General features: G+C 44.1%; 1 protein-coding gene across 3 annotated transcripts in view; it reads left to right on the forward strand.

Moving 5' to 3' along the window:
* Nucleotides 1-1,021: 1,021 nt before the first annotated feature.
* The window catches only part of SLC25A26 (solute carrier family 25 member 26), a 124,871-nt gene continuing 99,092 nt past the window's right edge, over nt 1,022-26,800 (forward strand). For all 3 annotated transcript variants that reach the window (XM_081184351.1, XM_081184352.1, XM_081184353.1), the window contains exons 1-3: nt 1,022-1,142; nt 6,602-6,758; nt 9,785-9,894. In XM_081184351.1, coding sequence (XP_081040477.1) covers nt 1,110-1,142; nt 6,602-6,758; nt 9,785-9,894 — 300 coding nt within the window. In that variant the 5' untranslated portion in view covers nt 1,022-1,109. The remainder of the gene's footprint in view (nt 1,143-6,601; nt 6,759-9,784; nt 9,895-26,800) is intronic.

A 26,800-nucleotide genomic window follows, 5' to 3' on the forward strand; every position in this document is an offset into this window, starting at 1 on the left:
CACATATCTGGGCCTGGTATTATAAGGCAGCTTCACATATTTCTTTCTAAAAACCCTGAGTATGTCTCAGTTCTAAACATCAAATGAATTCTACACAGAATTAAATGCAAAGCCCTTAGCTTTAATTTTTTACAGTGTGGTAAGTGAGGCTATGAAGTTATAATGCCTCATTTCTCTGCATGGTATCTGTAACTGAACACAATCTTTGCAACTTGTGAAGAGGAGCAATGAAAACCTTTGCTTAAATAGCTAAACAGCACACATTCCAAGTCCCCCTTTTAAATGCTATTGTTAATCTGCTTTATTTAGACTACCTGTGAATAGTTTTCATCAAGATTATTACTGCAAGAAGGGAAGCCAGGTTGGAATTAACTATTATGCTTAATAAACTTTAGAATTCTGCTTCTTCTGTGGCATTATTAGCTGAAAGATTTCCCTAAAATGCAGTTCAGTTTGCCCTTTAATCCATCCAGTCCTTTAAGCTGTTAACTTTCCCTCATACTGTAATTTAATAGGGTGGGTGGGAGCCGCTTCATTATCTATCAATTATCCTTTATAACGTGCTCTCTTTTAAAGGGCGTGTAACATTGCTTAATAGCACACATACACGCACTACTAAATACTGTATGCCATAACACAATAAAGATAAAACATCACCCACACACACGACCAACAGGTATTTCTCGTCTACAGTCCAAAATGGATTATAGGCATCCTTCTGTTATTTAATTTTTTTTTATTAAATATTTCTTAGTTTACAAAAATACGTGCATTGTCTCTTTTTTCCAAGTTGCGTTTTCTACAGATCAGTTTCCTTTGTAGTGAGACATTAGCACTACATGCCGTATTAGAACGGTCAAGCGACAGAGGAAGGTGCCAAGGGCACAGAAAAGAGGGCAACTGCTTCACCGCGGCTTCGCTTTCCGACGCCGCGCACGCGCCTGCTGCAAGCGCTCGGCCGTGTGAACTCTTCGTTAGCAGAAGCTGATTGGGCAAGCGCTGGTCATGTGACAGGCCAGGGGGTGGGGCGGAAGGTTTCAATATGGCTGCGCCCATGTGCAACGAGTATCGGGTGTGTTTACAGCGTGCGGCTGACGTTTTGTGCGCACATGGATCGAGGGGATTTCTTGGTCTCCCTGACGGTGAGAGAAGGAAACGCAAGCAGCGTTGCCGGATTCAATTAAGGAAAGGGTGGGGCGGCGGGGGTGGGCATGAACGACCCGGTGGTGAGATTTTGTTCAGCCTAAAGGCATTTACAGAATTGACCCCCCTAAACTGGAATAAAAAAAATAAAAAAATTGTCCGGTAGCACCTTAGAGACCAACTTAGTTTGTTCTGGGTATAAGCTTTCGTGTGCATGCACTCTTCTTCAGATACCTAAACTGGGATCCTAAACTGCGTTCAAGGTTTTGTGCGTACAAACTGTCCTGTCAGTCTGTTTGGCAGAGATCTTGTTTTGCTTTGCTAACTATCCTCAATGTAGTAGATAGGTAGCCGTGTTGGTCTGCCATAGTCAAAATAAAAAAAATTCCTTCCAGTAGCACCTTAAAGACCAACTAAGTTAGTTGGTCTTTAAGGTGCTACTGGAAGGAATTTTTTTTATTTATCCTCAATGTGTCTAGCTTGGCTTGTTTGTGTGGGCTTCCTGAAGAATCTTAAACGTTCTGGGAGCCTCCAGGTTTGTTCTCCATCTTGTGGTAGGTGATCAGAACGGCAGAGTGGTGGTAGAAGTCGGGCTTACTCCTAAGTAAGCATGGTTAGGATCGGAGCCTGTGTTTGTGTGTGTGTGCGCATTGAGGAAAGGAATTCAAATTATGTAGTTATGGCTGATTACAGATATGTGATGAGAAGCTAGAAGGATGTTGGTTGTCAAGTGATGGTTAAAAAAACCCACTTACAGTGCCATCCTATCTATGCCTGTGTACTCAAAAGTAACCCCCACTGAGTTCAGTAAGACTCTGGAAAACTGGAAATTTAAGATTGCAGGATTTGCAGCCTTAACTCTGTAGGTTGTCAGAGCAGTGTATATGGGAAACTAGTATGTATGGCTCAGTGTGAGGTAGAGAGCATTACAGTGTAGTTCTAACAATGTCTTCTCAGAAGTAAGTCCTATCAAATTCAGTTGGGTTTACTCACAGGTAATTGGGATTAGGGTTGCATCTGTAAACCATAAACATAGGTTGGATAGAACCCTGCTTTGAGCAATTCTCAAGTTTTCCACTACAGATTGTTCTCCTTTTTTAAGAATACCAATCTCTACAGAATAAAATTGCAGAAGTGTGTAAGGATATGAATAAGGGATGATTTCTGGGTATGAATATGCATACCTGACTTTTTTCTTGGCAGTTATCTTGTTTGAGGAGAACATATATAAAATATTAATTTTTTAATTTGCGATTCATGGCACTATACTGAGTAGCTCTTGGAGGTCTAGAAAGATTTAACAATCCAATCCTTAGCATATTTTTTGGAAGAAGTTCAATACAATTTATTTTCTTACAGTTGCAGGCTTCATGCAAATTTGGGGAGGATTTGCAGGCCCCCAAGCAACATTTTATCAGCCCCATTACAGACTAGTAGCTTTATATCCATTGTAACACATCCTGCATTTATTTGTGTAATAACATGGAATTGGATAAGTAAATAACATGACCAAAACAACAACAACAAAAAACCCAAACCCAAACAAACCCCATACTGTACTATAGGCCTAATCTATAATTTAGCCTAACTTTTCTCCCCCACACAGTAAAGGACTTGCGTGGCCTCTTCCTTGCTGAGCATTTTGGACTATCAGGTTCCTGTTTAATTCTACTGATTTTCATTCTCTTTCCTTGTACAATTGGCATTTGGTGGCTTTTAGTTATAACCAACCGCCAGCTTGGGAGCATGCCTTGTAAATCTATGTTTTTTATCCAGTTTTAGAAAAACAAATGTATTGTAAAATAAAATTAACAAAAATTAGAAACATTGAACATATTATGTTGCCAATTTGGCATAACATTGTATCACCTCAACGAAAATAGCAAGTTTAAAAGCTCTTTGCCTTGTGTGTGCGATTTCAGCCAGCCACCAAGCATGTAAAGCTGAAATTGTGCAAGTTAAATGCGCACAAGAAGTGAGTCAGCTGTATAACAACTAGTTAAAGTAATAATTGACCATCGCTATTTCTCAGTTCTCCATTTGTAAGTTGAGAATATGTTCTTATGAAGCTACATTATACTATTTAGCAACAAGGTCAACTTATAGTCACACCCTATCAGATGCTGGCCTTTTATTGTTTTCTCTGACTGTCAAGGTTTTGGCAAAGCTGTTTCCCTTAAGTTCCTTTTAAAATGATGGAGATTGAACCTGACAGCATGCAGCAGATCATTCACTGTGCTACGGGCTCTCCTCAAACATTTTTGAAGTTTAACAGGTCCAGGCTCCTCACCATCACAGCCCTGAAGCAGACCCAAACTAGAAACTCTACACACAAAGGTGACAGAACACATTCGCCTTGAGCTGCAAAGGCAATTGCATGCAAATATTTCTATTTATCAGCTTTCAAGCTGCAGATGTAGCATTGCAAAGGGGGTGACTAAATCCCCTTGTTGTGATAAAAACAAAACAAAAAACCATTACGGTTTTCCACAGATGGAACAAACAGCTAGATATTTGTGCTCTCCTGCAGATGCTCCATTAGCCACTTCATGAATTTAAATTATGTTTAAGATACAGAAGTTTGAAATCCAAAGAAGCAATTAGTAACTTTTGATTCATGCTTTTTGCCAGGTGGCTAGATTAAAATCGGATCAATTTTGTTTTCTCCCTTTTTAATCACTTGTTACAGATAAGAATTGTGATGGAGAAGAAGCTAGAAGGATATAACTTGCAGGGGGCTGCAAAATCAATGCATGCAAAATAGCCAAGCTGATTAGAAGAGTAATTAACTTATTGATTAAAACTTTAACTGTAGCCAGTGAGTCCCTCTTGAATGGTATGGAAAAGAATATCGGAAGTGGGGGTGGCTTCCCTGGGCCTCTGCTATCAAGATATTCAGCAGTACTTTGTGAGCTGAAATTAATTACTGTTTGATTTATTTTCAAAGAAAATGAACATTTGATGTATCTTTGGGCCTTGGTTTGGAAGAACATGCTGCTGATGTGTGTGTATGTATGTGTTTTAAGACAACACCATTTAATTTTGCAATGTGGTAAGGAAGTCTTGCAGGTATGTTATCAACATTTTAGTAGCTTATTGAAATCCTTATTAGCCCACCTAATACACATTACACTTTGAAGATGGCTTGGGAACTGCAGCTGGTACAGAATGCAGCAGTTAAAATGCTTGTGGGTGGCAGGTGATCCTATCACACCAATTCCTTACTATTTATATTGGCTTCCTGATCATTTCTAAGCCCAATTTAAAGTGCTGGTTTTGGCCTTCAAGGGCACAAGCGATTGAGGGTGAACCTGTGGCCCTCCAGATATTGCCTGTCACCCCTGACCATTGGTCAAGTTGGCTGTCACTGATGGGACTTGTAGTTCAGCAACACCTGGAGGGCCACAAGTTCATCTTCCTTCCTAAATGGTTTGGACCGGGTTATCTGAAGGACTCTCTGCACCTGTATAAACCTGCCAGAACTTTAAGATTTGCACCAAAGGCCTTGCTCTTTCTCGCCCACCAGTGAAAGCTGTTAGACTGGAGGGAACCAAGAACAGGGCCTTTTCACTTGTGACCCTGTACCATTAACATTCCCTTCCTAGAGAAATGCCAAAGGCCTTAAAGTCATTTTTATTCCAGCCTGTGTCTGTCTGAATTTTGTGTGCTGTTCTTTTAAACCATGTTATTGCTGCTGCTTACAAATTAAGGGGTTGGTGGAGTATTTTATTGCTGCGATGGTTGTAGCGATGTTTTGTTTTTAACTTTGTGAAAACCACCTTGTGAGGACAGTGTGCCCTAAAGAGTGGCTTAAAAATCTTCTAAATAAATAAATAGCTTCTTGGTATATTTTGTTTGGCCAGTTGGTAATGTAGTCTTGTCTGACCTGCCTGTGTCTTTGCAGATTTGAAATAATTTGAATCGGTTAAAAATAGCTGCATGAGAGAGATACTATACACAGGGCCTGTGTTGGTCCTATTTACAATTTGGTGCTTAGTATAATGCTATCAATTCATAAACATTAGCTATCTGTTCATGTCCCTTTGTTGCTGTTCCTGCATACTTGTATTCCACAGCAATTTCTTATGCTAACGGCATATCCTTTCAACTACAAGAAAGAAGATTCCACCTAAACATTAGGAAGAACTTCCTAACAGTAAGAGCTGTTCGACAGTGGAATTTGCTGCCAAGGAGTGTGGTGGAGTCTCCTACTTTGGAGGCCTTTAAGCAGAGGCTTGACAACCATATGTCAGGAGTGCTCTGATGGTGTTTCCTGCTTGGCAGGGGGTTGGACTCGATGGCCCTTGTGGTCTATTCCAACTCTATGATTCTATTATTCTATAATATGTGCATATCATCAAATTTGCAGATGACACCAACCTGGGAGGGGTAACTAATGCCACGGAAGACAGAATCGGGATTCAAAATGACCATAACAGATTGGAGAACTGGGTCTTCACTAACAAAATGAATTTCAATAGGGGCAAATGTTAGGCAGGAATAACCAACTGTACAAATATAAAATGTGGGGCACCTGGCTTACTAGTAGTACATGTGAAAAGGATCTAGGGGTTTTTAGGGGACCACAAGTTTAATATGAGTCAACAGTGTGATGCAGTAGCAAAAAAGGCTAATGCTATTGTAGGCTGCATCAACAGAAGTATAGTGTCCAGATCAAAGGAAGTAATACTCTATTCTGCCTTGGTCCGACCACACCTGAAATACTGTGCCCTGTTCTGGGCATCACAATTTAAGAAGGATGTTGACAAGCTGGAATGCGTGCAAGAGGAGGGCAACCAAGATGATCAAGGGTCTGGATACAATTTTAATCTGTCTTTGAAAATGTTGTTCAGCAGTACTAGTGGGTGACTAGTACTCTTAAAAAAAAATCAAAACCCCTACTCGCCCTTGTGGAAAGAAAGTTATGGGGCAAAATGTACAGGTACTGTCAAAGAGATTTCTGTGAAATGAAAGTGAGTGGGGTGTGGCCACCTTTTCTATTTTTCCTGGTAGTGATGAATGTTCCCTGCCGCTATTAGATACAAGTTCCCCCTTTCCTCTGTGTGTATGTGTGAGCAATATTGTGTGAACTCCAGAATCAGGACCACCAAGGATAAGGTTATTGGGGGTGGTTCTCCTGATTTTGTTTTATGCTATGCTCCAGGTTCTGAAGCTATGGCTTAGAGTTGGCTTAATATCCTGTTTTGCTTGCAGACTGTTAAAGCAGCGTTTCCAGGTTTGCCCTTAAATGGAAGCTAGGGGTAAAACCTGAAACCTGGTTTGTTCAGCTGCTTGAACAAAGGGAGGAGCAAAGCAGCAGAAATGAGGCTCTGTGCGCCATTGCACGACGTGTACATTTTCTGGTTTACTAAACTGAGAAATTAATCATGTGAACCTGCCAGTATTCTGTCTCTCTCCACCTCAGTTAACATGAAAAAAATTCTTTTCTGTTTTGAAGGCTGGTGGCCTAGCTGGAGTGTGTGTGGACCTGATATTGTTCCCCTTGGATACAGTCAAGACAAGACTGCAGAGTCCTCAAGGATTTAAGAAAGCTGGTGGCTTCCGTGGTATCTATGCTGGTGTTCCTTCCACTGCTGTAGGGTCCTTTCCAAATGGTAAGGAGGCCGTTTATATGCTCTGTATTTGTGATCAATGCTGCTGCCTCTTAACTAACCGCTCTTTGGTTTAAGGCCTGAACTTTGCTAGTACTTCTGAAAAAATGCTTGAAGGCATCAAGATGGTGTGAAAATGAGGGCTCTTATCTTTTGGATACTATTATCCTTCTCTTTCGTGAGAGAAATCAGACCAGATAAAATTTTGGATTTATCTAGAACATGTGGTTCTCCAATTCCCCCCCCCCTCCAGACCACTTGGAAATTACTGAGCGTCTTGGCAGACCACTCAATTATTATTTTCCTCCACTGTGGGAATTGTAAGGTTCTGTGCTAGATGCTGGATGGTTTTCAGTTGTACATTTTGCTCCTTTTATTTCTTATACTTGTGTTTTATTGTATTGCATTTTGAATTCCCTATAATTCTATGGGATTCAGATGGTAAGCCTTCTTCACAGACATGCCACAGACCACCTGAATGAAACTTACGGGCTGCTGGTGGTCTGCAGCCCACAGTTTGGGAACCCCGGATCTAGAAGTCATGGTTATAATAATCATAGGTAACACGTTTACAAGTGATGAAATGGATGTAATCCTTGCAACAACCCAGAGGCAAGTCCGTATAATTGTCTCCATATTGCAGGGGAGGGTGTAGATGGGGACTGAGGCTTAAAGAGTGGATTCTTAAGACCGCCTTGTAAGTTCATGGCCTAGTGGAGATTCAGACAGGGCACACCCTCATTGTAGCTCAGTCCCTTAACTGCTGTGGGCCGGATTCAACTAACTGGTTCTCCTCCCCTGCATGCCCCGCCCCCCCCCAGAGCCTGGGTTTGGAGAACAACCAGAACAGCACAGGGAGAGGAGAGTTTGCTTCGTCAGTGCAAGCCTTTCTGCCCACACTGACAGAGCAGTCTCCTCTGTTGCTTTGTTGAATTCTTCCCTCTGTTTCACATTTAGCCCAGTATTGTCTACTCTGTGCATAGCTGTCAACTTACAGATTTGAAAATAAGGGACCAGCAGCCTCGAAAATAAGGGATCAGCAGCCAAAAGAAGGGATTTTGCTATTGTAAAGAGTTACATACATTGGTAGGATTGACAGATGCTGTCAATCCGGCATGAGGTGGTTGCGGCGCCGCAGCAGCCGCTGAAGCGCCACCCTTCTGCGTCCCTCCCCATCCCCTCCTCTTCCTCCTCCCTCAGGCCACCTCCTCAGCTGCCGCCACTGCTGCCACCTCCGGGCTCGCGGGCGGCATGGGCGAGAGTCTCACTCCCTCCCTCCCCCCTCTCAGGCGGGGAAGGGCCGATGAAACTCCTCGCGCCAGGACGACGGCGCCATCACGCTCTCTTTCTCGCAGCGGACCTCGAGCCGCTGCTTCCCTCCCAAGCCGGGCGAGCATGAAACCTGGGAAATTTAAGGGACATCATCAGTAAGGGACAGCAGTGGGACACGGCGCTGGGATAAGGGAGTTTCCTGCCAAATAAGGGACAGTTGACAGCTATGACTCTGTGGTTTTGCTTTTTAAAACCATAATTTTGCTATGTTCAAATGCTGGGAGTCCGCATTGCAGTTACAAATTTGCTGTTGCTGCTTCCCCAGCGCATATCACTAGAACATGGCTTAGTGTTACATTTGAATAGGCTTGCTATAAATGTTGAATGAACTTAAAGAAGCAGGGTCAAGCAATACCCTTACTCTTTCTGAGCACTTTCAGCTTGACTTCTGCTGGTGGATGTTATTGAAAGTTTACGGAAGCATCCTCGGGCACCTTCAAACCTTCCCAGCCCTTCATAAGATGATATGAAAATTTTCTCTTCTCCATCGTCTCTGCTCTTATCTCCTTTTGGAGATGATAAGCATCTTTTGATTAGCAACAGAGGGCGACAGACGGAGGAGCCCTGTCACACAATTAAAAACTCTTCCTCTTGGCAAAGTTCACTCCTTTTGTTCTGTACCGTTTGCATTTTTACAGCACAATCCTGTGCACATTGACTCAAAAGTTCAGTTCAGTTGAGCTCAGTCGGACTTACGCACAGGTTATTGTGTAATTGGATTACAGTGTTACATTCTGAAATGCTTTCTGTTTATTGGGATGCAGGAAGACTTAGGTACAGTGGTACCTCGTGTTAAGTACTTAATTTGTTCCGGAGGTCCATTCTTAACCTGAAACTGTTCTTAACCTGAAGCTCCACTTTAGCTAATGGGGCCTCCTGCTGCCGCTGTGCCGCCGGAGCCCGATTTCTGTTCTCATCCTGAAGCAAAGTTCTTAACCTGAAGCACTATTTCTGGCTTAGCGGAGTCTGTAACCTGAAGCGTATGTAACCTGAAGCATATGTAACCCGATGTACTACTGTATTTTAAACGGCCTTTGATTGGACAGAAGGCAAATTTTTAGACCCCTTTTCCGTGCAAAATACTGTATTCACATGAATCTAATGCGCACCTTTTCTGGCCAAATTACGTTGTGAAAATTAAGGTGCGCATTGGATTTGATGTTGCATTAGACTCGAGTAAATACGCTACTGCTGTGGTTTCAACATCTAACTTTACTTTTATGCCACCGTTTTTGTATTTTGCATTTGTGGCTTTTAAAGGAAAAGGGAATATTTACAATACAAGGTGACTAGAGTTGGTGTTTCTGAACACCTGGAAGTCTGACTTGAATGTTGAATTGCTCATTCATGTACAGTCTGCAGTCTAATTCCCCACCTTTCTTTTAAAACTTCATTGAGTTTGCAGTGTTTGGGTTCCAAGTTGTTTGAGTACCAAGGCGTTTGAGAACCAAGGTACCACTGTAGGTTTTTTCCTAGCACTGCTAGAAGGCCACTGCCTTCTCCCTGCTTCTGGAGATTTTCATTCTGAATGATGTGTGGTGGGGCAGGGATTTTGTCTGGACACTTGCCTTGGGCGAGATGCTAGGAGATCTTCACCTTATAGCACCTGAAGTGTAGTCGACATTGCACCCATCGTTTCATGTGCTATCGGAGGGGACCCCTGTGTAGCTTAATGGACACTCTGTCTTCTCTTTCAGCTGCCGCCTTTTTTGCCACCTACGAGTTTACAAAAGCCACGCTCCGCAAAGATGCCTCTCCATATTTATCTCCTCTCACGCACATGCTGGCCGCTTCCTTGGGAGAAGTAGTAAGTAGAAGTTTGAATCTGTTTTTCAAAAGAGGGGGATGGGGGAGAGTGGGCAGATGTACGCCTGAATGAGGGGGTCATTTTGCAAGGGATTTCTGCCACCATCGGCTGCCTAGTGTAAGCTTTGGAAGGTCAACAAACCCATTGGTAGCGTTGATCTATATCCAGAGGGACAAGATGCCTAAGTATCACGAGGTCTAAAGCAGGGCAGGTTCGGTATCTGGAGTGTTTATATCCTGCCAGTTAACTGAAGATCTTGAGGCAGCTTTAAAATATATTTAAAATGCAATAAAATGCACAAGAGTTACTATGCTGGGGGGGGGGGAATTCTATGTACCCTACTTTTTCGTGTATAAGACTAGGTTTTTTTCTTTAAAAATCATGCTAAAAATGGTGGTCGTCTTATACATGGGTAGGTCATAGGGTGGACGTTTGATTGGTTGCTGCCATGGCTGTTAGCGGCTATTGTGCGTGTTATTGGTTGCTGCGTCAATGGGTGGTGTTGATTGGCTGGTGATTGGGCGGGCGATTGGCAGCTTCTGCCGGTGAGGGGACAGACGAGAGGCAGATTTTGCAATGCGTGCGAGTGAGCGATTTTCGTCAACCTGCCCTAAGAAAAGCTGAACAACTCTGTGGATCCCTTCGCAAAAAAAGCTGAACAACTCTGTGCCATCTCCCCCCATTTTCCTAAATTTGAGTCCCCCCAAATAGGGGGTGTCTTATACAGTGGTACCTTGGGTTACAGACGCTTCAGGTTACAGACTCCGCTGACCCAGAAATAGTACCTCAGGTTAAGAACTTTGCTTCAGGATGAGAACAGAAATTGTGCAGCAGCAGGAGGCCCCAAAGTGGTGTCTCAGGTTAAGAACAGTTTCAGGTTAAGAACGGACCTCCGGAACGAATTAAGTACTTAACCCGAGGTACCACTGTACAACAGAAAAGTGTGGTATGTTTTGCCCTGGTTCTCTGCTGGCCTGAAAGTTTAAGCAATTGGTTTGTGTTGAAGTCCTCCTGGGCCAGGACTTTGTCATGCTGCTGCTGCTGTCTTTCACAGCCTCTGGCGGTAGATGCAGGAGACACTTGTGGCCTGCCCTCCAGGGAAACATGGCAGCCATGCATCCGTTGCTTTCCACTGAGCCCTTCAGAAAGAGTTGCAGTGCCTTGGATGGACCATGTTATTTCTAGCAGGGTGTGGGGGGGGGGAGGAAGGAGTTTGCAGCTTCAGTGATACCTCAGGTTACATACGCTTCTACTGGGGCTTCAGGTTATAGACTCCGCTAACCCAGAAATAGTACCTCAGGTTAGGAACTTTGCTTCAGGATGAGAACAGAAATTGTGCGGTGCCAGTGGCACGGTGGCATGGGAGGCCCCATTAGCTAAAGTGGTACCTCAGGTTAAGAACAGTTTCAGGTTAAGAATGGACCTCCAGAACGAATTACCGTATTTTTCGCTCTATAACACGCACCCGACCATAACACGCATGTAGTTTTTAGAGGAGGAAAATCCGTAGGCATGCCACCTGTAGGCATTCCCTCTATAACACGCACAGACATTTCCCCTTACTTTTTAGGAGGAAAAAAGTGAGTGTTATGGGGCAAAAAATACGGTAAGTTCTTAACCTGAGGTACCACTGTACTGTGCTATTTGAGGCTTCAGGATCCCATTACTTGTTAAGGGAAGCATATTCTATAGAGACCTCCCTTAAAACAGTTACGTTTTAGGGCGACGGTCTCCCTGTTAAAGCAGGACTCTGTAGAAGCCTTCTAAAATGCATATGTTTGTGTGGGGGGGTTTTAACACATCCTTCCTCCTTTCTTCTTCTTTTTGATAAGAAGCCAGGCTGCAAAATATTTGAATTTGGAGTTTGGTTCAGTTTCCTCAGAGGTGAGGCAAATGAGGGGGAGAATCATTCCCCTCCTCCCCACTCCCTATCGATTCTTACTTGATTGATCCCTCCCCCCTTTTGGCGTGTCCCAAATTGCACACAAAATGGTGAAAGTTGTAATTATAGTTTTATTGATTAGTCATTAGGTTTTTAATCAAGCCGTAACCACTGGGAAAGGCTATTATTTCGACATTCCTCCAAATGTCTTAATTGCTTGGTTGCAACCAGCGGCTTGTCTGTCGCTCTGCAAGGAATGAGTCAAAAGCTCCAGTAGTAGTAGTAGTAGTAGTAGTAGTAGTAGTAGTAGTAATAATAATAATAATAATAATAATAATAATAATAATAATAATAAATTTATTTATACCCCGCCAATCTGGCTGGGTTTCCCCAGCCACTCTGGGCGGCTCCCAATCGAACATGAAAAACACAATACAGCATTAAACATTAAAAACTTCCCTAAACAGGGCTGTTGTGTGCCAGAATCATGAAGACACCTCTCTTAGCATGTTCTGGCCAGCTGGGCTATTGCCAAATTGCTGCCCTTCTCTAGAATGCAGGGCTGATTAGGAAATTATTGTGTCTGTCGTTTCTTTTGGATTCCTAGGCACCTTTGGGAGAATTGATTTTCTATCCTGTGGCAAACAGGGGCGTGCCCCTGCAGGAGAGCCGCCTTTGCAAAATTGGTCATTGCCGCTACCTCCGTTATCTCCCCGGCTTTGAAGCTGGAGGCGCTTCAGAGCCATGGGATTTCATGTGAGTAGGGAAGCAACGCTCCCAAATCCTGTTGGTTACCACCAGCTGGACTCAGCCCTGTCTTTTCCTTTACAAGTGCAGAGTGTGGACCTGTGCTGGTTAGGTAGATGCACTGAGAGACAACTCCAGATCTATGCAGGGCATCAGCTTTTGGCTCCTGATTCTAAGTGTGTTTCTTGAGGGTTCTGACAAAAGAATGGAGAACTAGTGGGTTGCATGCAGAATAACACAAGCGGTAGATTCTAACTGGAGTAATAGAATCATAGAATTGTAGAGATGGAAGGGACATTCTAGCCCAACCCCCTGCAATGCAGGGATTTTTTGGAGAGGGTTAGGGGAATATTTGGGGTAGTAGTAGTAGTAATAATAATAATAATAATAATAATAATAATAATAATAATTTACTATTTATACCCCACCGATCTGGCTGGGCCTCCCCAGCCACTCTGGGCGGCCTCCAACAAAATATTAAAATACAATAGTCCTTCAGATATTAAAAGCTTCCCTAAACAGGGCTGCCTTCAGATGTCTCCTAAAAGTCTGGTAGTTGTTTTTCCCTTTGACATCTGGTGGGAGGGTGTTCCACAGGGCGGGTGCTACTACCGAGAAGGCCCTCTGCCTGGTTCCCTGTAACTTTGCTTCTCGCAGTGAGGGAACCGCCAGAAGGCCCTCAGCACTGGACCTCAGGGTCCATCTTGATGTCATTAAGAATCAAGATGGCTTCAGAATTGCTCCCCTGTACAGACATGTGGTTTATACACTTATGTATGTGTGTTTATCTCGTGCACTTATGAACATTTATTCTATATTTGAGACCTAAAAATTCTTATAAGAATGGCACCAATCTTCCCGGAAGCGTACAACTTCACAGGAGGGAGCGGGTGGCGCTGTGGTCCAAACCACTGAGCTTCTTTGGCTTGCTGATCAGAAGGCCGGCAGTTCGAATCCATGTAGCAGAGTGACCTCCCATTGCTCTGTCCCTGCTCCTGCCAACCTAGCAGTTCGAAAGCCTGCCTGCACAAGTAGATAAATAGGTACCGCTGTGGCGGGAAGGTAAACAGCGTTTCTGTGCGCTCTGGCACTCACCATGGTGCCCCTTTGCGCCAGAAGCCACATGACCCAGAAAGCTGTCTGTGGACAAATACCGGCTCCCTCGGCCTGAAGCGAGATGAGCGCCGCACCCCATAGTCGCCTTTGACTGGACTTAACCATCCAGGGGTCTTTACCTTTACAACTTCAGAATGCTGACTGAGCATTTTTGTGTTCAAATGTTCACCATCACAAACATTTCTGACATATAGAAAGCTGTTGTGTCAGTGCAAAGAGTTATAGGCAAGACTGCTCCATTTCATGCTAGCTTTCCACATTGCAATCGGGTCTCTCTGTCATATAGGGACAGGCATCTGGTCTGAATCAGATCTCAAAAGTGTGGGCAGGTTGGAAGCACCCCTGCTCTGTAAAGCTTGAGCAATATGGCCAGACTGCGTATCTTGGCTGGATCTCCTGTATTTGCAAATAATCTCCAAAGTGGGCACTGTACCTTGAGTGAATTGCACATGAACACATGCTCCGTAAATGCGTTTTGTGTACAGGGATTAAGCTGCCATGTCGTAAAGTCATTGAAGCACTTGGCTGCAAAATCGTGATGTTCTGCAAGTTGCAGAACCTAGGCCTCGGCAGGAGTTGTCTCTTGAATGAATCATGCTAGCTTCTGAAATATTCATGAAGTACTTGAGACTCTTTGTGTTCATGCAAAAGCTGGATGTTCTGCCAGGGCTCCTCAACAGCATCGCATTTGGCCCCCCAAAAAGGGGGGGAGGGAGGGGCTGCAGAGAAAATGTGTTTTCCTGCCATTAGGACCTGGTGGAGAATACAGAGAAGAAGGGCAGTTATAGTGGAAGGAAGCTCAAATTAAGGCTGCAGCTGGAAATTGACTGTAAATAAAGATGAATAGAGGCAGAGAGCTGCAGATGCCGCCAGCAGATTAATCACACAATTAAAGGCTGAAACCAGCAAATTAGAATCTGTCAGATACATAACCAGCCAGCCAAGGAATTTCTCCAATGCCTACCTTTTTACACTATCATGTATTTCTTTCCTGGGGTGTATACTCCTCCACCCCACCCTGGCTGCTCCAGTACTTGGATCTCCGACCTGTTGGCAAACTCTTGTTGTTTATGAACATTTTTTTAAAAAAATAAATAAAAATGCATACTTTTTGTGGACTGGTGAACAGGATGGTACTGCCTTTGTGAACCCGTCACAAGGGAAGCCCCACACAGAGCACATTGCGGTAGTCCAAGCATAAGATTACCTGCACCACTTGGGCCTCCATGGAATAAAATGGTTCCGATGTCATGCAGTTTATGCTTCCCCAATAACAAAATGCAATATTTGCCTCAAAGCTGGCATGGCAACAGCAGCATGCACAATGACCTGTCCGTCAAGATTACCCGAGTTATCCAAGTGTGCAGCCCTGAACAGCTCAGCTTGGCCCTCATCTAAAGGGCTGTTCCCCTGTGGGCTCGCCCACCCGCTAAGAGGTTGATTGGAAAACGCACTTGTCACTCCAGAGACACACTCTCACTCTGTATCAGAGGGTCCCCCACAAAGCCAGGGTTCCCCAACATCTTTTATAAGACTATTGGGTAGTCAGCTCTGATGAAGCCCAGTCTCCTCCTTCACAATCTTATGGCGGACCTGCCATAAGATCCACTGTCCTGTAATATCACATATGAGCTTTAACTGCTGATGAAGCCCAGGACGGCGAAACAAGGCCAATATTCTGGAAATCCTTGTCTTAGACTCTGTGAAAGGATTCTGTGGAACTTTAATAACCTTTCGTGTGGATTGTTTGGACCTTATGAACAGACAGGTGGAATTACAAGGATGGACCTTATGCATGAACTGACTAGAGAATGATCCGATCCACTGGGTCTTCTGCTTTGTTCGTTTGTTGAAATTTATGAGTTACTTCTGTTGAAATTTATGATTTGATACAATGAATAGTATACCTTATTTATCTAAGAACACAGCCGGTTATGTCTCATGTGGAAAAACATCCCAGCAGTGTCTTTCCTTGAGGGAAAACCTTTGATACCCATTATCCAAATAACCAGCATTAGTTTTCCCTAAAGCGCAAAAGCGTTTTGCAATCCCTATCCGAATTGCTTCAAGCCATGTTATTACTGCCCGCCATCTTAAAAGATGCAGAGCTTAGAAGCAGTCGGCACGTGAAGCTGAGTGGCTAAGCTTTAAATTTGGCTGGAGAGTTTCTTGGTCCGAGCTTGGCAATCTGTCCAGCCCATCTTTTCCTCATCTCTTCCCCCTGCGGATAACTTCAGAACGTTTTATTCCTCCATACTTCTGATTCTGCCGCAGGAGCTGTGGAAGTATATGAAAGGGAAGCTAGGTCATATTTTTTTTAGGATGTCAGAAGCGAAAGAATTAGACCTTTGGTGACGCTGGCAGCCATCTGTCTGCAGGCTGTGTCTGCTGCCTCCCTCGGAGGCCGAGGGTGTGGGTTCACGCTGTGACAGGAGCGCAGATATATCTTTGTCTCTGTCATGAGGCGGCGGCTGTAATGCGGATGGTCTTTTGAATCATTCTTTCTGATCACATCCCAACCTGCCTGCCTCTGATTAGGTGATGAGCCGATGAGATAAAAAAGGAGTGATGGATGATATCAGCCTGTGATAACAAGTTCACATAAAACAAGTTAAAATGATAAAAATTCCGGAGTTTGAAGGAGGAAAAAAGGTGCTTTTGAGGCATACTTACTTTGAAAGGTTCTTGGAGTTTTCTGCCGTTGCGTATGTTGAAGTTTTTAATAAGAGTGAAAGGATTAGATTTCCTGCCTCCTCTAGCCCCTGGCAAAATTGGTAACGTTATATTATAGTGTGTATGTGTGTGTGTGTGTGTGTGTGTGTGTGTGTGTGTGAGAGAGAGAGAGAGAGAGAGAGAGAGAGAGAGAGAGAGAGAGAAGGGGGTGGGGGTGGGAGAGGGTCCTTATTTGCTGAGGTGCCTCTAGGTTGAGCTGAATTTATTAAGTTAGCTCGTTTATCTGTAGGCCGCTTTTCTGGACAAAGCCTCTTCTGGGAGATGCATATCTGCGCTTGAAAATGACATCCCTGTCTGTACCTGCTCTTTCTTTCTTTCCTGATTATATGCAGCAAAAGCACAGCAAGGGCTGTGACTGCGATGGCAATTGTACTCCACCTGGTTGCCGCAGTCTGAAGCCAGGCCTGCGCCTGCAGCTGAATGAAGGGCTGGAATGGGTTTTCTATCGCTTTTGAAAACAGGTTGGGGGGTGTTACTCCTGCAAGCAGGAAAAACAGCACAGTAGGCTAGCAATTTTTCTCTTGCAAGCAATTGTGTGTGTGTGTGTGATTCTAATACATCATCTTCAGCCCGTGGTCCAGCCTCATCTCCATTTGGCATCCCAGACCAATGCAAATGTTTTGACATCAGGGTCAAAGATGTTAACGGGCAGTGTGCGGGGCAGGGAACCAAACTTGTTATCCATAAGCAAACTCGGAATGGTCTTCCTGTCACAAAAATTTACCGATAACTTTGCAATTTGGTCTGCTACCTCTTTCTCACAAGCTGTGTGCACCAAGTGACCTATTATCCAAATGTTGTTTGTCCTCCTTCACCTCTTCCTGGTTTTATTCGGCTTCAGCTATTTTTGTTCCCCCATGTGTGCCCTTTGTAGCACTGTGGATGGTTTGGAAGAACAATGGGAACTCAGAATTCCACCGTTTTCACCTGTGCTCTCTTTGCTTCCGCCTTTCGTCCCTCTTGGTGCATGACTCCCCATTCGCTAACCAGCCCTGTAGCTTTCAGCTTCTGTTCTTACAGAGCATTGACTTTGCCTTCGCTGAACAAGACTGTGTCACCAGGTCAGTGTTTTCAACAACTTCCACTCTAGCCACTAGGACGGCAACTGGTAACGGGATACACTAAGGCTTGATGCTTCGCTGGGCCAGAGGTTGCTTGTGTGGCTTTGGGGCAAGGCGCAAAAGAGGGGAGAAAGATGGAGAGAATATGTACATTTCATTTTACCCTGTGCATGAGGCTTATAGCAGCTCTTCCTATTATCATACTATCCCTGCAGAACGAATACGCTAAAGGCTACGGGAGAGACAGCTGGCATAGGAAAAATGGCAGACAAGAGATAATTGCCTATAATGAGACTTTAGCTGCTTTAACTGCTAGTGTGCTAGCCAGGGTTAGAAACTCAGATATATAAGCTAATTGCCAAATGGCACCTTAAACCTTGGTTACGGATGCCACAACGGAATGTCTAGGCACTTTTTTTAACACTGAAATAATAATAATAATAATAATAATAATAATAATAATAATAATAATAATAATAATAATTATACCACTTTATATTTTAAAGGGAAAAAGTCTCAAAGCACTTTGCAACACATTAAAACATCAAATAAAACTTTAAAAAATGTCGTTGTAACATGAACAAGTTGATCCTGGGACAGAATATTGCAGGGTGGGATGCTTCTGCTCATAGCTGCAGCCTTGCACATTTCAGGATGCTCCCTTCCACCCCCTCTTGGTCCGTCCCCCCCGTCAACGTCCTGTCACCACAGGACATGCTCAGTCCCCACGGAGCTTCTTGTGCTGGTGGTTTTGGATTCTAAATTCTGCCTCCTGATATCTGTGTGTTCCCTTGACCATTTCAGCTACATAAGGATCTGTACTCATAGAAAGGCTGCGCTTCCACCCTTGAAACTCTGGACATTTCAGCTGGTACAGAACACTGCAGCTGGACAGCCTGCTGCTAACACAGCGCTTAAAAGCTTGCACTGACTGCCCACCTGTGTGTTTCCAGGCCATGTTCAAAGTCCTTGCATTAATTTCTGAGGCCTTTAACAACGTGGCCCCAGGATATCGCAAGGGCCATCTGATCTCTTATATATCAGCTTGATCACTGAGATACTTGGGAGAGTTGCTGGCGGTAGTCCCCTGTGGCTCAGGCTCATGGCTACTAGATACTGTGCATTTAGTGTAGCTGGTCGAAGCCTATGGAACTCCCTCCCACCTGAGCTTCAGGCACAAAACCAAGACTTTCTTATTCCAGCAGGCATTTTAAGAAAGTGTTTTGTTTTATGATGAAGTTCTATTCCCTTTTCTGTGGGTAAAGGGACCCCTGACCGTTAGGTCCAGTTGTGGCCGACTCTGGGGTTGCAGCGCTTATCTCGCTTTTTTGGCCGAAGGAGCCGGCGTACAGCTGCTGGGTCATGTGGCCAGCATGACTAAGCCGCTTCTGGTGAACCAGAGCAGCGCACGGAAATGCCGTTTACCTTCCCACAGGAGCGGTACTTATTTATCTACTTGCACTTTGACGTGCTTTCGAATTGCTAGGTTGGCAGGAGCAGGGACAGAGCAACCTGAGCTCACCCGTCGCCAACCTTCTGATCGGCAAGTCCTAGGCTCAGTGGTTTAACCCACAGCGCCACCCATGTCCATTTTCTGTGGGTAGTTAGGCTGCATATAACATCTTAAAAATAAAATAAAATAAAATAGATAAGGAGTTCTTTGTTTGTACATGCAATACATATCCTCCTTGCCTACCCTGCACCACCAGATGAATTCCTAAATCTTTATTTGCCTTCACTGGAAGCTGCAATTATACTTTACAGGCATTTGTATAGCACACATTTTAAGTGTTTGGAACAGTTCCCATATCTGTAATCCTTACAACAGCCCTGTAAAGTAGGCCAGTGTTTCTTTTCCTCATGTTGCATAAAGGCGAGTGATATTGAGGAATGTTTATATCATTACAATGCAAATCACAACTGATCTAGAGCCACAAACTGCTGAAGTGTGTATTTACTGGAGTCTGTTTTTTAAAACAAACCAAAGATATGTTCTGATATTACTGAATTCTGTAACCTGTTTTAAACGGATTGCAGTGCAGTCTTGAGCACTAGATGGCAGCATTGGTACACTTATTGGATCCTGTATATTTAAAGCATATCCCCATTTCAGGAAAAGGATGAGTCCTAATTAACAATTTCTGACACCTGAACAAATGTTTCGTCTCCGAAAAGCAAATATGCTTTCCTTTTCTAGCTTGTTACTTTCCTCCAGATAGTATTTGAAATTAGTTGGTACTTCTACGTCCTGCAGGAATGCATACGTGCGTGTTCAGTAGATTCAAGAACAGCAAAAGAAAAAGGGGAAACTTTTCTCATCATTGAATTCATAATTGATAAGTGTTGGAAGATGTGGCGATAGCTACGTGGTTAGATCAAATTAGAGACCGTAACTCTTATCAGCTGCTGTTGGCTGCAGTGATGAAATAGAACGATCAATTTCAGAGACAGTAATAGCAGCTTGGTTTCTGTTTAGTGCGATTTAAAAAAATAAAATAAATTATTTTTTTATAAAAAAACCCCCCTCCAAACTGGTTTAATGCAAATTACAAAGCAAATACAGTTCATTCTCCTTGTTTCTGGTTGGAACGGGCTGCAGTTGAGTGGGGTGGGGGCTTATGACAACTCTGCAATGTTGTTCACACTGAATACTGCAAGTGAGTGTTGGGAGCTAGAGTCAGGGGCAGGCAGCAATAAAACACCCAGTGTCAGTGAAGTTAACTCTTCATTCAAAGAAACCAAACCAGCAGAGGCCAAGTGGTCACAGCAACTGTTCCCAGTAGGTCTTGCCCCAGTGAGGCAGTAGCGAGGACTGAAGGTCCCTGCCTTCCCACTGTTCCCTAAGTCTTCTCTTCTCCTGGGTCCTTCCCCACCAACATGAGACTCCTTCATTTTGTCTCTCTTTGCTCTGCCCTCTTCATTCCTCTTTGTGTTCTGGGAGACCAGGGAGAGGTGAGCTGGGGTGGATCTAGACACAGGGTAAAAACGCTATAAATAAGAAATTAAATCGTTACAACAGAAGGCGGGGGGGGAGCCTATGTAAAAATCCATATAAATTCATTTTTGCTCTCTGGCACCATCTGGTGATGCATGTTTATAACACGTTCAAAACCTATTATTATTATGACAGTGTAGCTGAGTCCCTCACAGTCAGAGGGGAGACTCCCTGGCTTCTTCAGCAGCCTGCCTCCTCTCTTCTCCAGCCTCCACTTCTGCCTCTAGTTCTGGACTGCTCTCTGCCCCAGCCTCTTCCTGCTCACTAAACCCTGATGCCTCTTCAGCTTCTGACACCACCTCCTCCTAGTCTGCTCCCTCTTCTCCCTCTGACCACTCACTGCTGTTCCACCACCAATCCCCTGGCTCTGAGCCATCTTCCCTTGAGGGTTGCCCAGCTGTTGCCTCCCCACTATTCCTCTGTGCCCAGCCAGTCCATGACAGTGGGTCACAGTAACCCTGAAGTGTGATTCATCAGCATTAGACTCACATTGCCCCTTGGTGGGGATGGGATGAGCAAACCAACTCTGCATTATCATCCATTACTTTTAACGCTATTTATCTGAGTAGGCTAAGAAAATAGTAAACAACAGCCCAACAGTTGTTCACTGTTATACCAATGTTGCAGGTTGGGAGGTTCTGCTTTGAAAAAGTAGATAACAACAGCCCTGCAGTGAAGTTCGTTTACCATTCCCAACTATTTATTTTATTTTATTTTATTTATTGAATTTATTTACTGCCCTATGGGACGCAGGTGGCGTTGTGGTATAAACCACTGAGCCTAGAGCTTGTCGATCAGAAGGTCAATGGTTCGAATCCCCGCAACGGGGTGAGCTCCCGTTGCTCGGTCGCAGCTCCTGCCAACCTAGCAGTTCGAAAGCACGTCAAAGTGCAGGTAGATAAATAGGTACCGCTCCGGCGGGAAGGTAAATGGCGTTTCCGTGTGCTGCTCTGGTTTCACCAGAAGTGGCTTAGTCATGCTGGCCACATGACCTGGAAAAACTGTCTGCGGACAAACGTCGGCTCCCACAGCCAGTAAAGCGAGATGAGCGCTGCAACCCCAGAGTCGTCCACGACTGGACTTAACTGTCAGGGGTCCTTTATGTTTACCTTTTTACCACCCTATACCCAGAGGTCTCAGGGCAGTTCACAGAACAAAATCAAAATATAAAGCCACAGAAAATATAATCAGAATAAAAACAACAGCCCAATAAGACTCCCCCCGAACCCCACATTTTAAAAGGGCATTTCAATCAGATTAACCAAAGGCCTGGTTTAAAAGGAACGTTTTTGCCTGGTGCTTAAAGGCATATAATGAAGGTGCCAGGCAAACTTTCCTGGGTGAGAGCATTCCACAGACATTGAGCCATTGCAAAAAAGGCCCATTCTCATGTTGCCACCCTCTGGAACTCTTGAGGAGGAGGCACGGCAAGAAGGGCCTCAGAAGGGCCCCAATATGGAAAGAGCCGGTCCTTGAGGTATTGCAATCTTGAGCCGTTTAAGGCCTTAGAGGTCAAAACCAGCACTTTGAATTGGGCCCGGAAACAAATTGGTAGCCAGTCGTACCAGGATCGATGTAATATGCTGAGACTGTCTTCCCTCATTCTGGCCGCTGAATTCTGTACTAGCTGATGTTTCCGAACCGTCTTCAGAGGCAGCCCTACGTATAACGCATTGCAGTAATCTAACCTTCAGGTTACCTTTCAGGTTGCAGCAAAAGTCGTTCTAGTTCAATTGTGCCCCCAGACCCCCTTCCAGGAGGGCAAATCAGTTTCATGAAGAAACCTCATGCTCCCTTGAAACAAGATGCAAGTTACAGCAGGGAGTCCTTGTTTGATGTCAAATTTTCTTTTTCCCCAACCCTCTCAGCTGCAGGCTCAGCTCTCTCTCTCTCTCTCTCTCTCTCTCTCTCTCTCTCTCTCTCTCTCTCTCTCTCTCACACACACACACACACACACACACTCACACACACACGATATTTTGTTGCAGGGCCCTGCTTGTTTTTTTGAGTACAGTGGTACCTCAGGTTAAGAACTTAATTCGTTTTGGAGGTCCGTTCTTAACCTGAAACTGTTCTTAACTTGAGGTACCACTTTAGCTAATGGGGCCTCCCGCTGCCGCCGCACGATTTCTGTTCTCATCCTGAAGCAAAGTTCTTAACCCAAGGTACTATTTCTGGGTTAGCGGCATCTGTAACCTGAAGCATCTGTAACCCGAAGCGTCTGTAACCCGAGGTACCACTGTACTAATTGCTGGGTGTAGGCAGAAGGGGAAGAAAGAAGAGGAGAGTTGTACTCTTCAAGCCTTGCAGGGGGCTTCCCAGAAGCTTCAGGCTGGCCAGTCTGACAGGATGCTAGGCTAAATGACTTGGATCCAGAGATTCCTGGGAGATTCCAGAGATTCCAACTTCACCCATGAGGCAATCAGGATGCTGGTTTAGTTTAAATGGTTTAGTTTAAAGCCAATGCAATTGCTGAAGAGTGCTTTCAAGTTAAATCTGAATGGGGCCTGTATATGTGTGTGTGTGTGAGAGAGAGAGAGAGAGGGGGGGGGAGAGAGGGAGAGAGAGAGCTGGGGTCAGGGGGAAGAGAGAAGCAGAGAATCAGGGTCACTCATGATGTAAAATGAACAAGCTATAGGACAAGCCTGCTCTGCTGAAAGAAAAGAGAAACTACATTTGTTGCTGTACTACTAGGTTTGGAACTTCAGCTGAAAAGCCTTTATTACTTTTTATCCCTGTTTTTAAAAAAGCCTGCACACTTTTCTGCCCCGTGAGGGCAAGATGTACACGTTTACGGTGGAGCCAAGCAGCTATAAATGGCACACAGGTGCTTGACAGAAAGCAGAAAGAAACAATAATTTGTTCCGTGCATGGCGAAAAGCACAGCGAGGGTCTGTCTTTGCTTTAGCGGAAAATGGCTTCCCAGAACCCTTTTCGGTGACTGAATTCATTTTTCCGTGACTGGAGATCAATGGCCTCCGTCTGCAAAGAATGGTTGAGAAAACAATTTGTATCATACAGATTGCTGATTTCCACACCCCCTTTTAATTGTGGAAGTTTTCACGTGCGAGATTAGCGGGAGAGGAATGAGTTAGGCCCCCTTTTTATCATTTTGCCCTGTGTCTTGAAAGCAAATAGGAGACCTTTTCTTTTTCATACTTCAAACTTGCGAGGAGGAAGCAAGCCAAAGCCTGCTTCTCTCTGTCGGCTGTCTCTGAGAAGCGCTTGCAAGAAGAACGCAGCAAGTCCAAAGTTCAGATGTAAAGTGAAAATGTCACCTTTCCGCCTAGGATGGAACAACAACCCCCCTTGTCTTTCTGCACAAGAGTGCCATATAGAACCAACCTGACAACAGAATGACATTAACTTTCATACCACTACAATGTGTTGCGCTCTTTTTCTCTTTCGCTCTCTCTCTCTTTTTGTTCCTGTGCAGTGAAATAATTCCCTTGTAGCTCAAATTCAAATCTAAAAGACATCAAAGTATAATATGAAACAAAATGGAAGGCACCGCAAGTGTCTGAGAGAAAATAGAGAGAGACACATTACTTTGTAGCTTCCCCTCTCATGCCAAGATTGCAGCGCCACAGAAGTCAGGAAGCCACAGTAGGTGCCTTGAATCCCCTTGGTAGGTTAGATTGTTTTTCATCTGTAGTATTTCTAAAGTCTTCCCCCCCTCTAGTATTAAGGAATACCATTAAAAAGAACCACACCACAACTTAAATATAAGGACATGGTGTGTTATGAAGCATGAAGTTCTATAAATATTTATGCCAAACTACAAAAAACCATTGACGGTTCTTATTTTCTCAGTCATATTGGGGTCATTTTGTTGTTTTTGACCACTGGGATTGAAGAGCGCACACGGCTTTGTACCTTTTTTTAGAATGACATTTGGGTATCCGCGCATCTCTCTCTGGCTCTTGATGAATTGATTTCATTTCACAGGTAACTTTGAAAAAGCTTGGACTCAGAAGTCAGATCCTACACCTCGTTGGCCACCAACTTGGTGTAAGCTGCTTAGACGTTGTTTCTAAAACTTTTGATGCTGCAACGATCCCATGCGAAATGGGAACTAGTCCTAGTGGGACATGAACATGAGTTCAGTTTTGAGCAGGAAATAGAGTTGAGTTTTGGTTCCAGCCCTATGGTAACTTTTTGTGTGTGGAATGCTTTCCCAGGTAGGCTTACCTGTCGACTTCATTAAATAAATTCAGGCGCCAGGCACAAACATTCCTCTACAGCCAGGCCTTTGGCTGATGAAACAGTCTATGGCCTTGAACTAATGTATGCTGTTGTGCAAACTAAAAAAAAAAGAAAAACACTTTTTAAAAAAACAACAAAACAAAACACAAATGTATCTGAAACATCTCAGTCAAGGGGGGGGGGGGATCCATAGTGATTGCCCAAAGGTGGAAAAAAGAATCAGCTCCAAACAAAGAGAACTGGCAGCAAAAACTACTTGAATATGCAGAAATGATGAAACTTACTGGAGGATTAAGAAATCAAGAAGTGAGAATTTTTAATCAAGAGTGGGGATCATTTATTCAATATTTAAAGAACTATTGTAAACAGCTTAAAACTTTAGCAGGACTGATATAAACACGTGCAGATGGCGATGTTGAAATTCTAAGTGTAAGAGATTAATTATAATTAGTTTTTAATGTTGGAAATGTAGAAAAAAAGAAGAGATAACTTATGTAACAGCAGAAAGGGAGGGAGGGAAGTCAATGTCAATGTCAAATGTGTAAAAGAATATCTGATATCTTCTGTAAAATGTGTGTGTGTGTGTGTGTGTGTGTGAGAGAGAGAGAGAGAGAGAGAGAGAGAGAGAGAGAGAGAGAGATGAATCAGTTGGATCTGGGTTGTTTGGGTCTGTCTGATCTATTGGAAGATAGTTACTGGCATAAGAAACTACCTTATGCCAAGTCATACAATTGTTCCATGTAGCTCGGTATTGCTTACACCAGGGTTTCCCCAGCTTGAGTCTCCAGCTGTTTTTGGACTACAGTTCCCATCACCCCTGACCACTGGTCCCACTAGCTAGGGATGATGGGGATTGTGGTCCAAAATCAGCTGGAGACCCAAGTTTGGGAAGCCCTGACGGGCAACCACCTTGAGATGGTGGGAATTAATTGGGGCCAATTAATTAATTGGGGCCTTCTGCACACCAGGCAGATGCTGTACCATTGAGCTTTGGCCCTCCCCTTCTTAGTGAAAGCCCTTATTAGAAAAAGCCCTGATATTGGTCTTGTAACTGGCTTTGTACTGATCAGTATCGCAGCATGGTCCTTAGGTCTTACAGTCTCTGTTGCCACTCTAGCATCACAGGGGCTATGGCACCCCCCCCCCAAAGGCTTTCAGTGGTGCTCTTTCTGGGCTGCTGCCCCAGAGCCTGAGCTTTCATTAAAAAAAGAAAACAAGTCTCTAGCCCTCCTAGAAAGAAAGCTATGGGGCGAAATGTGTAGGTAGCTTCTAAGCGATATATGTGGATTGAGAATGATTGTGGTGTGACCACCTTGTATATTTTCCTCCAGTACTGCATGCTATTAGACAGCAAATGCATTGTGTGTGCGCACGCGCAAAATTGCATTATTGTGTGATCTCTACAACAGGATCAGCCAGATACAGCTGACACGCCTCATGGTAAGCATGAGGTGGTTCGGGGATGGCTGTGTCTACCATTTTGTGTTATATACTGTACTGCCCTTGGCGGGCATTTTGTGTTGTGCTGTTCCCCTTATAGCATCAGTTTTGTGACTGTCACCGCTGGCACTCTCTCTGAATTCAAAATGGGACATGGGAATAGGCACCATTACAGGCCTCTGAGTAAAAATACTTTGGATTGGGCAGCATGTTTGCAAGGCAGGACAGGATTGAAGGGAGAGGACCTTATTAAACAAAATTAATTCCAGGTTTTCCTGGAATAGTATTTGTTTAACAGGGAGTTTAGCTGTTTTGCTTATGAGGATCCAGCTCAAAACTTTCAGCTTCGAAACTCCTCCTGCGATACTAACCCACAATAGGAGTCATGGTAAATTGCCTTCCAAGCAATTGTGCAATATTAGGAACAAATTTAGGGACAATATTAGGAACAAATTGAGCAAGATGCAGGCAAATTTAGCCCCTTGGTAATATTGTCTTGGTTGGTAAAAGGGTTTATTTACAGCCGGAGGAATAATTCAGTACAGATTAATTCTGTGTGATATATACTCTGCATTGATGAATTGCAGGATATATTTGAGATGAGGGTGTCCTCATACCATCACACATTTTGAGCCTATAAATTTGATTAAAGTTGCTCTCTGTCGGTCACTAGATGGCATTGCCTGCCTGTGTTCTCAGAAAATGGAAGTGTGTCCATGTTGAGCT

This window comes from Podarcis bocagei (assembly GCF_964188305.1).
Source record: "Podarcis bocagei genome assembly, chromosome: 2".
Lineage (NCBI taxonomy): Eukaryota > Metazoa > Chordata > Lepidosauria > Squamata > Lacertidae > Podarcis > Podarcis bocagei.